The following is a 17,552-nucleotide window of genomic DNA, read 5'->3' as shown; positions in this document are numbered from 1 at the left end:
TGTGACTTGCATTATAGTGTAGCAGGCAGTCACATAGAGTGCCTTTTCTCCTGCTAGCCAGTAACTTTAATGAGTAGAGACAGTGGCTCCTTTAAAATAAAGCTGAGGTCAGAAATCAGACCTGCTGCTTACCCTTTTTACTCAAATAGCTGACTGACTCATTCATTTGAGTACTGCAGGCAGTTTACCTCTGACTGTTCTACTCTCTCAACTATATAGCTCATGCAGGGATTTCTGCAGTGAAGTCAGACATGCAGAAGTTGTACTGGTAGATCACACTCTTCACATCACTGGGCTTGACATGCTAAATAGCACTGTACTGGAGGCAAACAGATCAGCTGTCACTTGTGATTAGGTTCTTCCCCTGACGAGACTCCAAAATATCTGTTAACTATAAGTCACTTCTGGAGAGTAGTGAGAATGAAGGCTCTTCATATGTTTAAAAAAAAAAATCTATTCTCTCTCTTTCATGAGGTGCGTTAACATAATTTATTCTTCAATCTACTTCAGACTACTTTGTCTACACTATTTGGGAGGGAAGGTGTGTGGACAGGTGAAAGTGAACTGAAAGTTGAAAGGGAAGCTACTGGCTCTGCTGAGAATCTCTGTTGTACCACTAATTACTTTTGCCTCTTCTAGCAGATGAACTTCCAGATTTTATCTTCTCTCTGAAGGTTTAGGAATTTTTTTTTTTTATTTTTTTTTTTAACGGTAGAAATTACCCCAAAGAAACTAGGTGTTAATAACTGTCCTGAACTCACAAGTTCTCTTCTAATGTGTGCTAGTAAAAAGGGCCTAGCAATGCTGCAGACAGTTAATACTTCACAAGCTGGATGGTGGAAACATGAATTGGGATGCTGGTGCTTTTCATCTCAATCAGTAAAACTGTGGATAAAATGCTTGAACTGGTCTTGAGGTTGTCTTGCCTTCCAAAATGAATAGTTTAACTTTTTTTCCCTCCATTACAAGGTAGAAAATAGGTGTGTGTTCAGGCGCAGTGGGCTGAAAACTGCAGGGGTGGTGGCCTCTGCTGAGGCCACGATGCTTGCCAGCTGTGGAGGAGATCGGTGCAGAGCAGTTCTGGGGCCCTGCACCTCTAGCTGCTGACAGATGGACAAAACTTGTGCCATGGTTGCTTGTGCAACTATCTCTGTCTTGGGGCAGTTGATTGTCTATATTGATTATTTCCTGTCCTTAGTCTGTCTAGTTTTGTAGGTGTTGATACATGCTTGTGAAGTTATGTAGTAGCTAGGTACTGTGTATTGAGCTGGTTCCTGACTGAATCATGATTAATTGGTAACTGGTAACACAGTACCTTAGCAGCCAGGCCTGCAGTAGCCACCCCCAAGTGCCCCAAGACGGACACAGTTTCACAGCACCCTTGTCACGAGTTTTGCTTGTCCATAGCTTGAAGTGCAGTTTTTCCCAAATGTCTGCACTCATCTGGACACAGCCTGATTGGGCTTACTTTAAGTTCATGAGAAGTTGGAGGGTAGATGTGTAGGACCTCTTCATGTTTTAAAACCATGGGTACCTCAAAAGGTAGATGGCAGCCTGCTATAAGTTCTTGAAGTGTAGGTTGGTACTTAAGAATTCTTGGGCCGAGCATCTGTTTTAGCTGCTCCATGCTGTAGATGATGCTCATGTGATTTATGCATTATACTTGCCTCTTCCCAGAAGGCTGTTTTCAGACTGGGGTGTGGCTGGGTGGATTTGCCCTTTCTCTGCTTCCCCTTCTCTGAACATGGTATGCTAGGAGCCTTTAACACTCTGGAATGAGATTTGCTTGTGCAAATGCCCAGAAAACAACAAATTGCAACAAACAAGCCAGCCAACTCCAGGTCACAGGTTCCTGTGTCTCTCTTTATTTATGGCACTTCAGAACAAAAAGTACAGATACTGATTAACCTGCATGATAAGCAACAGCTATTTTTAAATGGTGGGGGAGGTAACTGGGCTTAAAAGCTTTAACACTGACTTTTTTTTTTTTTTTTTTAATCATTGAACATGAGTAGTGCATATTTTATTTGTAAGTACCTGGCACAAAACTTCTAGTCAATCTACTTTTATGGTTAAGTACAGTGAGATACTACATTATACATTCATATATATTTCTACAATATTAGAATTTTTTTATATACAGTATATGATCTGCTTCTACAAATGTACAGCTCAAGGTAAAGAGATGCTTCCTGTAACAGGTACAGCATTAAACAAATCCAACATGGGCCAGCCATATTCTAATATAAATCAAGAAAATGTTGTTTAGTGTACAGTACTGCTCTTTCTTCTCTTCTGCAGTGCCTTTTCTTGGAGTCCCTAGACATTACTGGCAAATAGTAAATGAGCTCTATTACATCTGTACACAATTACTTTAAATATACCATTGCTGTGATACCTAAAACAATCCTAAATCTTTGACATGTAGCAGCATACTTTGTGTTCCTCAAAATGACTGGTATCAGAGGAATGTGCATATAATGCTCTCTTCAATTATAAGAAAGAAACTACTGATATTCAACGAAAGGCACTTAATTATACAACCCTTCTGAAGTCCCTGGTCCCAGATTGCAAAGCACCTTGTAATTTCAGGAAAAACAAGGTTTGAGCGCACACCTCTGTTCAGTCTATGTTAGAAAGAGGTTTAAATAGAATAAATAACTTCTTGGTCAGTACATCCACACTTATGTTTGAGGCATGGAGTTGCACAATTAATCTTATGGACAGTAAACAGAGTGACTCTTTCCTGCTTGTACACAACTCCACTGGAGAAGATGCTGCTAAGAATTACAGGCCTCTGAGAAAAATGGGGTGGGTGGGAAACTTCCTGCATCTCAGTCACTGATAGCTTCATGCCATCCTGTATTTAATAAATCCTCAGTCCTTTTATATCTTGGTCACGTAGTTGTTGGGGAACAATCCTTGCTTACCTCGTAATCGCCCTGTCCACCAGCCAGAGGGATCTGCGACAGAACAAGCAATAACACCTTCAGCATTCTTGTTTTTAGCTTTTAGAAAGACAGGTACAACTCTTCCATATGCATCTCCAAGCTTGGAGAGCCTGGTTTTATTTATCTTTCAAGTTCATTAAAAGGCTTTATCTTTCCTTGGTATCATGGTAGATGGGAAGGACAGAGGGCAGGATTTAAATGATTTGTTTTCAGTTGACATGATGTAGCTATGATAGACCCTGGAGGCAAGTGTAAGACTACAGCAGCATGCTTCCTAAACAGGATGGCTGAATTCAGCACTCCTACTGGGATGCTAATGTATCATCACTTGGAAGGACCACTCTGGCATGAGGGTGTATGATGGGGATTTCCTGGTAATCCATGAACAAGCTTACTGGATATGTTACATGGTAGGTGCGCCTCCCTTGCTTCCACTACATTATGCCAGGAAGCTCCAGTGTCCTGTGTAACCCACCACCCCCCTACTGAGCTGTAGCTCCCACCCTGCATTGGGTTATCCAGCCTCTCTATCACAGGCTCTGTGAGCTGCCTCACATCACCCCCTGGATGGGGGCAAAAAGCAGAAGCTGCAGGGCAGAGGAGCTCAGAGACTGGTAGTGGCAGCAGCAACATGTAGAAGGGAGGGTGGGGGGAAGCAATATCTGGACTGGGAGGCCAGGGTTGACAGGTTAACTACTGGGGATTGGCCTTGTGCAGCTCACAGGCTGCTGGTTGGATAGTCCCAATAGTGGTTATGGAGACATCTTTGAACCTAGGATACTTTGAACTCCCACCCCAAAAACCCCCCAAGCCCACTCCGTTTACATACCTTCCTTGATTATATCGATTACATCATTGGCATTAAAGCTAAGTTCATCTGTGTCCTGAGCATCGTAAGCATATAGTGCCCTGCACTGTGGTACCTGAGGCTTGGGTTTTGGCTGTGGTTTGGGTCTCCCTCCAGCTGGTGGGGGCCGGCTTGATGTCTGCCTGCGAATGCTGCAGGAGTGGGGGGGGAAAAAAAGATTGACAGAGCAGTTGTTCACTCTAAGGGCATTAACTCGTCCAACCCTCCTGCACTAGCACCCGGCCCTTGTCTAATGTTCATTCACTAGGTTAGCTCCACCAGTAAAAAAAAAAAAAACCCAACTGTATTTGAAGTGCAGATCTACCTATTTAGATTGCCCTTTAAATCTGTTGACCTAGAAAGAGGTTCTTTTATAAAGGTGGAGTATTGGTAGGACTGGGGATCTATAGCCCTAGCTCACAACTGCTTCTGGGCAGTATTAAAGCATTGCACCATTAATAACAGTCTCAAACCAAGGTTTTCTATGGCTTTATCTTGGGTATAGGGCCTTCATTTACGGGTCTAGAAATTCTGAATGGGCTGTGAACAGGGAACTGGTTTGCACAGATGCAGCAGCAAGAGTGGTTTGATTAACAAGAACCATTTGCTTGGGTCTGGTCACAGCCAGGGATTGGAGGAATAGCTAGCTGAGACATCATGGAGGCAGGCTGGGTGTTAGCAGGAGGGGGTTAATATTCGAGAATTGGTGGGTTTACCCCTTATGCCAGTAACATCTTAGCCATTACAGATGTGATAAAACTGGAACTCTTGCTGCTGCACAAAGTGATGCTTCAGATAAAATGTAACTGTGTTACCACACATCTGAGGCTTGGAGCCACTAAATATGCAGCTGCCCTGCCATTGTTTGTCTGCTAGAAATATTACAATGCATAATTGGGAATGAAATATTTGTGAAAGAGCAGCTCTCCAAAAGCCTGTGCTAGTATTTTGTTTAACTTGGTGAAAAGGATCATTAGTGTTGAATACAGAGATAATGAACTAGAAAGATGATGTTCAAGAGAGACCTTTGCAGCCTGACCCCTCTCTCTCTGGGCCTTTCCCTCATCTTTTGTTCCCATGAGATAAAGAGCTAATATAACACTGGACAATCTTCCCTCTTGTGGTTTTACATTTGCTTTCTGTGACCAATCAGAGTAGAGAAAATGTGGGGGGTTTTCTCCCCTACATGAGTGCCTGTAGCTGCTGTTAATGTTGCTGGGAATTCACACATGCAGCTGATGACTAAAGTTTTTCGTGGATAAAAATGAAGTTTGTAACTACTTCTGTTCCTGAAGATTGATTTCCTGTTGGAAACCTCTGCAGGAGGGAAAGGGCTCTTGGAACTGAAATTTAAATAAAAGTGCAGCTGAAGAGGGTCTAATTCCCCTGAGCCATCACTTGTATTTGTGAGGCCCGACAGGAAAGTAGGCTCAGCCTTTAAAGTGCATTAACAGTGGAAATGAATAGTGGTGCTTCAACAGACTTTGCATGTATGTTTAATGTACACATTTGCTCTTCTTTGAATGGAGTATGAGGTGTGCTGCCCAGCAACTGATAGAGAAGAAACAATAAGCTCTGGATTCCAGCAGTAAGAAAAATGATGACTACCCCAAGCTCCACATCAGATACTAAAGCCATCAGACATTGTTTCAGCCCTGAATGGATTTCTGAGGCCATCAAGTCCTGCAAGCCCTGTTGCAGCCTCAGAGAAATCAAGATATGTGAAAACTTCAATGGACGTGTGACAGCTATTCTGGCAGCTGGCTGCCAGCACACAGGTGTTTCTTTCTAGCTGTTCACACAACCACAGATGGAGACCTGTGCTAATGACAAGGAGGAAGAGGAAGAAGATCTATTTTCTTTTCTACCACTCAAAGGTGGCTAGAAGTGCAAAGACATGCCTGCTAGATCCAAATGGTTTCCTTGGAACCGTGAACCAAGTGATGTGCCTGATTCCTCAGCTGTAGCAAATAATCATCCTGATGGTAGGCAAGACTAAGGCTTCTTATTATTTGATGCATAGTGGGAATTTTAAGCAGCTGTTGAGCTGGACTGTAGCTTAAACAATTGCTTGCAGCTTCTTTGAGCAACTGACGATCTGAGGTATGAAATGTTCTGTTAAAGCTGTTCTGAAACTGCCCAAAGCTTTACTAATATCACATTAGGAGAGCAACTGTTTACTGTATGTTCCAGAAACGCGCAATAGGTTAAATGCTCTGGACACCCATCCAAAAAGTGACAGTTTCTTTCACAGCCAGTGAGTCTTCTAAAGCAGCTGTGATTTGTACTGCTGGTTTAAAACTTTGAATGAGCAGACATCCCTAGTCAGATCTAGATGATTCAATACCCATGTGTGCATGTATTTCCCAGGGAATCCACATAATTCTTAGATGATGCTGGTAAAAGGAGGTTGGTTTCTACTCTGTAGGCAGACAATCCTCCATCCCCACTGTAAGGAATAATTAGAAATAAAACTAAAAAAAACCTCAACACTTTCTCTGAGATTCTCCCCTGCAGTTTTCATCTCGGCACCCGCTGCCCAGGGTTTTACATGGTAAGGGGAGTTGTCATGCTGTAATTAACAGGTTGTTGTCAAACACAAGCAGGGCATTTTACACCTTGGCTATATAGTATTAAATGAAATCTACAGCTTTGCAGGTTGGGTCATAAGGGTCAACAAGATTTTCCTTTGTTCTGCGTGAGAGATGCAAAGCTGATTTCTTCTTTTTATATTTACAAAAAATTCTGATAGAGGTGAGGCAGGCCTGGGAAAAGTGCATCAGCAGAATAGCCATCACGTTAAAAGATTAACCAGCAGCACAGAGCCAAAAAAGCATGTTAGAGGATGACAGTGTAAGAAAACCTTTCGTGGTCACCAGCAGATGGAGTTGCTCATCATTAGATGTGATCCTCTAGCACAGAGAGCAGACAGACTCTGGGTGGATGTTTTCAATGACTGCTATGATACCAGTATTACACACAATTCTTGGTTTAATACAAGAAACTGCCTTGTGTTGGCAAAAATTCCCATATAGTATCTGCACAGGAATTAAAGGCCTGGGTTTAGGGAGTAGTTCTTTGCTTTGCTTGCTGTGGGACGCTTCCCCGCCGCCCCCCCGCCCCTTCTAACACATAGTATCACAACTTTTTGAGAGGATGTAGTGGAAGGTGCTGCAGTGCAGTGGTCTTTACTGCAAAGATCTCGGATCATAAGATGTGGCTTGGAAATGCATACAGCTGTCATAGAGGAAGGGGGCAGTTTGGGTATAGACAAGGGTAAGAATAGTAAAGTGTGCTGATTGTTCAGAATTTGCTGTGTTAAAAAGGCAGAAATGTATCTCAGGCTATAACAAACTCACAAGCTCTTCTCCCCCAGGGTTCTTCTTCTTTTTATAGGGCACTTTTTATATTTCTCTGTTTTCAGGCTACCGAAGTACTTCTCATTGTTAAAAAGGCATGAAACTAAATTATTGACTGTTAATTCTCAAGTTTAACTGAAGCTGCTGTTATCATCTATAATTCCTCCAGACAATGAGAAATTTCCACTATGGGTTTGCAGGATATTGGACTCAACACTCTATTCTAGATACAACCACAATAGTGCAATGTGAGTTATGTACAAAACAAATTGTCTCTTTCACCAGCTGATTTGTGATGGAGCAATCCTGTTCTGCAGGGTCCATCCAGCACAGCTAGGAATCAGACAGCCCATAGATTAAAATTTTGTTTTACTGCCATAGCATATGAAATAATATTGCAGACCTTTGTGTCTGTGGATATGCCCCACCCTCCCATTTTAACTGCCAGACTGTTATTGCAATGCTATTTATAATTTTGGCTTGCTATAAACTTGCAAAAAGGCTAAAGCAATCTCCCCAGGAATCAAAGAATTTAGTCATGCCTTGCTCTCTCAGAGACCTTCCCTGGCTTCTTACTGAACATAAATCTGTCTACAGACGCCTACAGAGCTCCTACTGGTACAGCATCTATGGTACATGCTGGAATTCTTGATTCTTTCACGGTCTGAGCATACTTTATTCTCCGATCCAGCAGTGTCACTTATTCCAGGAATTCTCCCCTTCTCCCCCCATCTGGAACCTCATCTCAGCCTGCCTTTCACAGACAGGGTATGGGTTCTTCCTATGTGCTCTGGATGCCATTACTGCTGTAGCTGCTTGTGATTTCTCTACTTACCCTGAATCCATACAGTTGTCAGAAAAAACAAGAAAAATCTTTGCATTGTCTGAGCTGGGGCAATCTAGATTATTCCCAGTATGGGCTGAGGGGGACAAATAAAAACAATACCATACCATCAAAATATTCAAAATTGGGCAACAGGAATATATGATTTTCATTCCATGCTCCTAGGCTTAGAAAGTCCATCAGCTCTCTATATGCTTACAGTTTTTGATGAGTCTTATACCAAAATTATTTTCGTGCCTTTTTTTCTCTCCTTTCATACTGTGAGGATTAATTAGTTCATAAATTACTTGGCTAAGGGAAAGAGCTATGTAAATACTGTGCTAAGCCTTACCACATGGTAACCAAAGCTGCACTGAAAAAAGGGATGCCAAGCTACAAGAAGAAAACCATTTTCGTGCGTGTGTGTGTGTGTGTGTGTGATGGGAGGGTCTACGGCAAGTTATCCAGGCATCCACTGAGATCTCTGTATTGCGAAGATTGGTTGCTTTTCTGTAAGGCTGACACCAGATGGGTAGGTACTGTACTACACCAACTTTAAGGAGCATTAGATCCAGATGAAGTGAAGATGCTGTGCCAGGAGACCACCTGGTACAGAAGAAAGAAGTAAAACATTTGTCTACCCTCTGAAGAATATGTTGCATTAGACACTTGACTTGAATTTGAGAGGAGTGAATTGGAAGCCACTCCCTGGATGATGCCCCAGACTGAAGGCAAATGTGATGGGATGTCACAGTGAACAGATGACTAGAGACTGGGCAAATCAGTATTTCTGCCAAAGTATTTTTAGTACATAAACTGATATATCTGGCAAAGTGACTCACTATCAGGTTAAAAACTTGGCCGAACAATTACAGCCCAGCAGAAAAATGTTATGGCCGAGTTTTAAAAATCAGCTTATAGAGTAGCAAAGGAAATGCTGATGTTAACACAACTGTGTGACTTCATAAGTGTGGCAGGTGTGGGATGGAGCAGAAAGACTGCTATTAACATAGGACCTTCCGAGCCTCCTTGAGAAATCCAGCCCTCCTCTAGCAGACTTCCTTGTATGGTGGTGACTTTGTTTTTACTTCAACCTCCTTCTCCACCTTTGGGCGATACTTGGGATCCAGCTGCTGTGGTCAGTGAGGGCTTAGACTCAGCAGTGAGTCATTGGAGCAGTGGTGCAACATAAGCTAATTGCTGCCAGCTGGCTTTTTGCTGTGGTGGGTCTGGCTAGATGACTTCTCCCACTTGGGAGAGAGATTAAGTATCCACTCAAAGGACTGTTTGGGGAAAGAGAAGCCAGGAAGTAGATGAGGTGAAAAGAAATTGACTATGATGGCAATCAAAAAAAATGACAGTACATCCCCTTCCCGAGGTGAGAGTCAATGAAGCAACAGCCAGTGCCACTCTGGAAAACAGTGGTCTTGCTCTCTGTGCCGTTCTCTCTGGGGAATTGTAAGCTACGCAATCTCTGACCCGCTTTGGATCATGATGGAACTTCAGCCTGGCACTGGGCCAGAAGGTCTAGGTGCAGTCATCCAAAATATGCCAGTTCTGGAGTATTTACCAGTGAAATCATAAAAAGCCTTTGCCTGAAGGAAAGGATGGGGCAATACAGATTCCTTGCAAGAGCTGCAATGAACAGAAGAAACAGGCAGAGAATGCAGGTCAGAGGTACTCTCGAGATAGGGTGCCCCACATTGTAACACAGGGGCGGGCAATTATTTTGGGCAGAAGGCCGCTTACTGAGTTTCGGCAAGACATCGAGGGCCGCATGACAGTCAGCCCAGGGCAGAATAATATTAATTTCCTAATTTTGTAGGGGCCCTGTGGGCCACATCCAGCCCCCAGGCCGCATTTTGCCTACCCCTGCTGTAACACCACCAGAAAACCTATCAGTGTATGATCAGATGTTTCCTGTGATTGCTCCTTATCTTAATACAGAAGTTAGCTGTATTAAAAATAATCCCATAATATGATGCTCTGTGTTGTTATTCTGAATGGTGATCTTTGATGGTGTAGTATCTGAGCCTCATTCAGTCATGCTAAAGATTGGGATGCTTACAATAGCTTTCTTTTTTATAATTTGGGCCTAACCTCTGGGTATTGGAAAGTTGCCAATGGAGCCCTCAGCTGAACAAAGCTTGCTTCTGCCCTCACCTGTTTTAAGTGAGCATCACGTGTTGCATGGGGCGAAACAGAATGATGATCAGAACACACCTATTTTAATCAGCAAGACACCAGCAGGGTGTACTCAATGTCTGTTTATTTTAATAGGTCACCACCTGCAAAGTGAAGCCTGAATCAAAAACTATCCGTAAGCATAATTAATCCTGACTTCAGAGCAGATTTTACTTTTACCCATGCAAGCCACATTTACCCTATTATACTGTATTCTGGAAGATCTCAGCCAAATGAATCTGGATCCTTGGTGAAACCCTTTCCCTCGCTATACTGGATAAGGAGCTAAATGCAAGAAGTGAGAATTGCTAATGTAAGATGAACAGTGTTTTTCTCAAATAACTGAATATGCAACAGCTTTTGAGTCTGACAATTAAGTGGCATCCAAATTCCCACTAAAGGAAAACTCTGCTAATCTACAAAAACAGAAGAGAAATCTCAGTTAGAAAGGAGGACTTTTTATGCAGTCAGTGTAATAATGACTGTGTTAGATTGCCATGACTGTACGTATATTGCCTTTATATATTACATTAAGAGGCTGTAGTACTTAGGGAAGTACTAGATGGTTATCCTGGAGCCTGAAATCATTTGTAGATCCATATGACAGCGACAGCCTGAGAAACTGCTAAGCTTGCTTGTCCCAGGCTGGACTGACATTTCAGCCATGACCTGGGGAGTCCATGTACAGTGGAGAACACAGTTCATTTTCCAGGGCACATTTAGCCCCTGGTCTCTCTGCTCTTTCCCTTTGCCAGTTGTGGGGCTGGTGATACTGACACCTTTCCAGTGGGAAGCAGGTACAGCTCATAGGCAAGGGGTGGCCAAACTCTGGCACAAGTGCCACAAATGGTACAGGCAGCCTCCAGGTGGGGTACACTGCAGATCAGGGAGGACAGGTAGCACAGTGTCAGATAGGCCAGGGAGCAGAAGACAGAGTAGCAGATCAGGCAAGGAGCACAAGGGAGGGAGCAGAAAGCAGAGCAGCAGATTGGGCTGGGGAAGGGGATTCGAAGGGACACTCAGGAAGGATGCAGAGCTAATTTGTGGCTCTCCCAGCAAAAAGGTTGGTCCCCACTGCCATAGGCCATCAGTAGTCACCAGCCAACAAGCTGAGTTTGGATAACGACTTGCATTATTTGGAAGGGCTTATTATTAACTGGCAACAAACAAACTCTTTCTCTTATTGATTTTAGCTCATAAACCTCAGCAACATGGTAAAGCAAAGGAAATGTTTCCCTAGAGCATACATAGTTGTCATAGTAACTGATTATAGGGGGAAAAAAGCAATTCTGAGCTGTTTCTTTTACATTTGACACCAAAAGTAACCTGGAAATCACTTCATTGTTTTTCTTTAGTACTTTAATCATATCAGCTCAAGTGTTAGCAAATGTAGTTTGGTACTGTCTTATCTGCATCATGTACAAGACATCACTAATCCAGTAAATTATGAAGGAAATACTGAGAAATGTGTATCTCAGTTTTGATTCACTAATAGGTAACTTCCCCAAAGTAATTAACAATTCTAATTGCCTATTTGGCTTAAGTACTATTAATGTGCATCCTCCACCATGATATTAGATCATCTAACAGGATCAGATTCCCTCCTCTACTAAAATCTAATGTGCATTAGTAAAACCTTACCCAGCAACTCCTTGATCTGGCACCTTGAGGAAATCCAGGCTTTGTGGCTGATGTGAAATTTTGCCTGATCCCCCTGAAAGTGGCCGTGGTAAAGGTGGGCATGCCATGCTTGTATACAGATTCTTCTGACCGGCTCGCTGATTTGGTGGAACTTGGGGATGTGGTATAAACGGCGTGGTTTTTATCACTCCATTTTGATGATGACCTAGAGAAGAAAAAACAAACCATAAGCACAGGCAGTATAACCTTGAGGATATTAACTTTTCCAAAAGTGGTCTCCTTTCTCTGGGTACAATTTGTGTTGGCAACTCAATTTGAGAAACTCAAAGCTAAATTCAGCTGGAATTCAGAAGTTTGGTTTATGCACAGACCCAGTTCCAAAGAAAACATCTCAGGATCATGGTCTTCTGAACTCCTTGCTCAAAGAAACATAGAAGTACATGGCTATAAATATTTGCCTGTTTGACAGGAGTACTAAAAAAGATATATATATGCAGATCCTTGCTTCTACTTCAATAGCTCAAAAAGAGGCTCCTGTTCTGAATTTTGAAGGCAATAAGGATGACAATAAGCTAAATGTAAGAGTTGAATATAACCATGCAAAGGAACTTCTGAAACTTGTTTGCCATCCAAAACTTGTTTATTACATACATACATATTATATATACACTATTTTTCATAATGTTGAACTGATTGTTCACATTTTAAATCTCATTTCACTGTTGTCCTGTACAGCACAATGAGTTATAGGTGTGATTTAGTGTGAAATATAGATGTGCTCGTTTTCTGTCTCTGAAACAACTTTATGCACACTTAACGCACTGTGCAGAACCCTCATCTCCAGACACAAATTTAAAACTTGCAGCCACCCACCTCTGAGCTCACTGCAGCTTTTGAGCAAAACCCTGCATTCCTTACATGCCAGAACTCCCACTGAATTCAATGAGAGAAAAGCAGGGTCGGCCATGACTTATGCACTCTCCCTGATTCTCTCCTGTTCCTCCTCGTGGTAAGAGGCAGTAGCCAGTCAAACTACTAGACCAATGAATGGCTATATGGAAAGGGGAGTACATTAATTATTGCTTCCTCTGAACCCTGGGTTCTGGAAGAGCTTACTGCAAATCTGGGAAACACTGATTTACTAATGATATTTTACAAGCTTCAGTGCCAAAAGCAACCAAGCAGGCTGGATTCTCTAAGATAGTCCCACATTTAAAGGCTGTGGTCTGGAGACTCTGAGGATGCTCTGAAATTGGACTTTTGTCCTAAATTTTAAAACTTAGCTCTGACCGACACCAGGAAGCATCCTACTGCATCTGCTGAGAAGGTCCCGCAAAATCCTGCTGGGCATTGTGGGAATGTGTTAAGCTGCTTTCAGGTCAGGGGGTGGAAGCAAGACAGTTACATTCACATGACACTACCCATTTCAGCTAATGAGATCTTCTTCTCAGTAAATCATGAACGAAGCTGTACTTGATTGCTCCACTTCTCTCCACAGTACCACATCAGAGTGATTACCATAACTGGAACCAGAACTAGGGACAAGTGCTGCTGGTCCCAGACTTGGCTCCCTGAAAGATGGTTGCAACTTCAACACCAGATACTAGGGCAGTAGGTTAAGCCTCACAGTTTATTCCTAATCCTGTATCTAACCTTTAAACATACTAGAATCATATTGTGTCATTTCTGACCCCTAGATAGAAGGGAATTACCTGTTTATGGTTGTATAAATTAACATATACATGATAGTGTGTCCATCTATGGTTCTAATAAAAGTCAAGGTAGTTCACAAGACATTTTTAAGGTTGACAGTTGTCCACTGGTTCCAAAAGTCAGGGAACCACTGTCTTAAATAACTAATATGTCTGGGTGGAAATAAGGTGGAACAGAACTATATTCAGTTGCATGGCACTAATTTCCTTTACCTCTTTGTAAACTTTCAACCAGTAAGTTTTGAACGTTTTGGGACGCTCTCTCAAAGTGGTAGATTTCCTAAAAAGGATGTTTTCTTGAACCTGTATCACCATATTAAGAAAAACTCAGTAATATGAACAGCATATGGCTTTTAAGCATTAGGCAAAAGGCAGGGTAGACTGCACCTTATAGGCTAACTAAATCAAAGATGCATAGATTTTCATGAGCCTGTGCTCGCTTCCTCAGCTACTGTGAAAGGACACATTCACAGGGAAATAATTTTAAAATTTCTTCTTTTTGGGGTATTTTTAAATCTAAAGGGCAGCACAGTGAATAAGCCCAATGTACATGTCTTTTGTATTCCAGCATCTTTAAAACTGTGGAGGTGAAGTTTAAAAAAATATTATTATAAATAAAGTCCTCTTTGGCTGACTTTTCATGTTTCATTCATCCCTGAAAAGTTATTTACTATCTTATCAGAACTTAGAAGTAATGGACTGTAAGTCTGTTTGGTGAATCCAGGTTTAATGACAGCACTGCAAGCATCCTGCTGCTTAATAAGTACCAAGTAACTCAACATCTTAGGAAACAATTCCATGATGTCCTCAGTCCAAGACCTGTACTCAGCTCCCTGTGTCAGAACTGTAGCAATTGTCCTACTGTTACTGTTTAACTGGGTGAACAGCATAATGTTTCAACTCTGGAATTTTCTCTTAACATTGTACTTGTGTAAAGTGAGTGGCTCAGAAAGGGAACAGTTGCTACACAATTCTTGGGAAGTATTAGGTCAGTGGATAGTGCTGTGAGTTGATATTCTAAACAAACCTTATTGTTACAGGCCTAAGGAAAAATAAAAGATGACTTCAGTCTGGGTTTAAACTCTGTATGCTACTTACTGGCACAGCTAACATGAATCAGCATTCAGTGCATAAAAAAACTGTTGCATAACAGGATGGCATTATGAGGCATAAATCAAGTTCTATTGTTTCTAGTATTTGAAAGCACAGAGACATTGTTGAGTGCTGTCTAGGCCTGTGCTGTGTGTATATATTTTGTACTAAACTGTAAAGTGGAAAGGGGCATGGAATTGGTTGCAGTTGATTGTTTTGCAGCAAGTAGCTGTACATACTGGCACCAACAGCTAAAGTGTGATATCTCTAGCTGAATACTACTCAATCTCAAAGGCTGATTTGATACAGAGCCTACTGCAATTATGGTGATTTCACAGATATTTTATGAAGTGGGGGAGAAAAACCAGTGAAAAGCATTCACACCCCACTCCTCCCCACACTTCTGGTTTCAAGAGGCAGATTAAGTGTGGAGCACTTTAGTTAAAGAGGTTGAAAACTTACCTGGGGGAGGTGGAGCAGCCCTCATTGGGTAATTCGGAGTTTGAGTCCTACCGAAATTCCCTCTACTTTGTGTAAGGTTCCGTCTAGTGGGACCTAAAAGAAACACACACTATTCTGTCTGATTGCTATTTTCTGCGCAGTATTTATTTCGTAAGTCCAGCTCCCCACTTGTGATCAGGGGGAAGAGTATTTGAAACTCAGGGTCTGAATCTCAGGTCTTGGCCAAGGTTAAACTTTGCTCAGAACCTGAAGGGTTGGCAAAGGTGACGTAATGCCACATTTTCAATTCCACCCACCCAGCTGTTTTTGCCAAGGAGACATCCACTATGCAAATGGGTAACTCTGGGTCTGTGCCACCAGGAAACTCTGCCATCCCGAGACAGATCCCAGTTGGCTTGCTTTCTGGCACCTTTGCCCCACAGGAATAACACAAAGCCCAAAGTAGACATATCATGGCTAAGAACTCTTCTGTTTTTAATTGCAGTGCTGTTAAGAAAACTGCATGTATTACTGGGCATGAGAGACTAAAAGGTGTACACCAGAAGAAAATTATATCTGGTTTGGACATAGTTCTTTGGTGGGAACTCAAGTCAAGTTTCTGAAAGCTGTCACGCTGTTTAATCTTTTGCTATACTTATAAACAGATGCCCAGGCCTGTTCTACTTGAAATTCAGACTTGGAAAAAGAAGTATATTTCTGGTACATCTGTGAATTTTCCTTAACCTGAGGAGATGGCAACAGAAGACTGGGATGCAATAGAGAAGAGGCCTCCTCCTATCCCAGTCTGCCCCCTCTCTTAATACATATACACCCCCTCAACTTTCAAAGGCCTCTCCATAAGCGATATGGGAGATGGTGCTCTTAGTGTTCAGAAGCGGAGAGGATGATCCTGCCCTAAATGAATGGCTGATGTGCTGTGTATACTCTTTATTCTATGCTAAAGGACCAGATTACTTAAATGTCAAGGCCATTAATTTTGCATGTTTCCACCAACAGTCACTGTGTGCTGCTGAAGGAGATAGGGAACAGCCTGAGAATAGACATTTGTTGTACCATTTAAGTCTGTTACCAATTCTTTCTGTGAATACTTCAGAGAAACAAGATAGTGTGTGTGGCAGACAGGAAAGAGATATCCATTCAATAGGCCAGTCAAAGGGAAACGAATACTTACGGGAATTCTTTGGTAGCCCTGGTCCGATGCTGACCTGCAGCACCTTATTACTGGGCTTGAGAATAGCCAGATCTCCTTGGCCTTGCATAAACTGCACTTGGCGAGAACCACCAGCACTCCATGGTCCCCATGTCTCCTTTTTCAGCTTTACATCAAGTCTATTACAAACATGGATATAAGGGAAAAAAGCACTCACATACAACAGAAGACTCCATCACTATTCATTAAATACCTTGTAATTAAGAAAACCTAATAGGGCCCCAGAGAGCTGAGAAAAGTACATCCAGAGTAAATAGACTGACAAAAAAACCAGAATCTTGCTGTCCCTTTTTGTATATTATTTGACATTTAACTTCTCACAGGGAACCTGCATAAACACGATGCTCTCAAGGGTGCTGTAAGCTTTGAGGATGCATGTTAAAAAGTCTGAGCCGCTGATGTGCCTACCATAAACCAGAAACATCTAAAGGAGGTCGTGCTTCCTAACTAATTGTGGCTTATGAAAATTACTTAATCTACACAAGCAATCCTAGTTGCTGTGGATAATATCCAGGTACTTTGTCTGTATTTTGCAGGTGCACTTCCTTGGTAAACAAACATTGCTGTCAAAAATTATATATCCTCTTTTTTGCAGCTTACATCTGGAAATGCGTATTTATGCAATATACAGACAGGCTGGACAGCTAAGGAAGTCATGTTTGCTTTTGGCAAACTCCCAGTTCTTATTCATTGCATTTAATACTGGCAAAGCTCAAACTGTCACCGGTATTGGCTCTGAATTCCCAATCCGTAGAAATATGTGGAGTGTTTTGTATGTCTCCCTGCACACTTGTGACTGTCAAACTACAATAATAATCTCCTTTTCTCTCTCATGTACCTCTTACACTTCTCTGGAGGAAATAAAATAAACATGCAAGTCCCGGGCTCAGTGTCACTAATCTATTTACAATGTAGGAGTATTGGCAAGTGCACACTTTAAGGTTTGCAACAGGCCCTTACAGCAAAAATGCAGGCATAAGATAGAGAAAACTGGCCCCAAATGCATTCAAAATCTCTGTAAATTGAAAATGTCTTCATGTTTGCTGTTTGTCTTTGAATCACAGAATCATAGACTCCATGAGCTGGAAGGGACCTGGACAAATCATCGAGTCCGACCCCCTGCCATGGGCAGGAAGGAGCACATAAGACCCCAGCCAGGTGCCTATCCAGTCTCCTCTTGAAGATCTCCAGGGAAGGTGAGAGCACCACCTCTCTGGGAAGCCTATTCCAGGCTCTGGCCACCCTTACAGCGAAGTAGTTCTTCCTAATAT

General features: G+C 42.2%; 1 protein-coding gene across 1 annotated transcript in view; it reads right to left on the bottom strand.

Annotated features, from left to right (window-relative positions):
• Window positions 1–2,281: 2,281 nt before the first annotated feature.
• MYO1E (myosin IE) overlaps window positions 2,282–17,552 on the bottom strand; it is a gene marked incomplete at its 5' end in the record, with an annotated part of 94,060 nt that continues 78,789 nt past the window's right edge. Inside the window, 5 exons of the mRNA XM_019533162.1 lie at window positions 2,282–2,963; window positions 3,781–3,950; window positions 11,806–12,010; window positions 15,072–15,164; window positions 16,243–16,400. Coding sequence (XP_019388707.1) covers window positions 2,887–2,963; window positions 3,781–3,950; window positions 11,806–12,010; window positions 15,072–15,164; window positions 16,243–16,400 — 703 coding nt within the window. The remainder of the gene's footprint in view (window positions 2,964–3,780; window positions 3,951–11,805; window positions 12,011–15,071; window positions 15,165–16,242; window positions 16,401–17,552) is intronic.

Source organism: Crocodylus porosus, unplaced genomic scaffold (genome assembly GCF_001723895.1).
Source record: "Crocodylus porosus isolate Cpor-Errol unplaced genomic scaffold, CroPor_comp1, whole genome shotgun sequence".
NCBI lineage: Eukaryota > Metazoa > Chordata > Crocodylia > Crocodylidae > Crocodylus > Crocodylus porosus.
The sequence above is the reverse complement of the archived record's forward strand: the minus strand, read 5'-3'. Positions and strand labels throughout refer to the sequence as shown.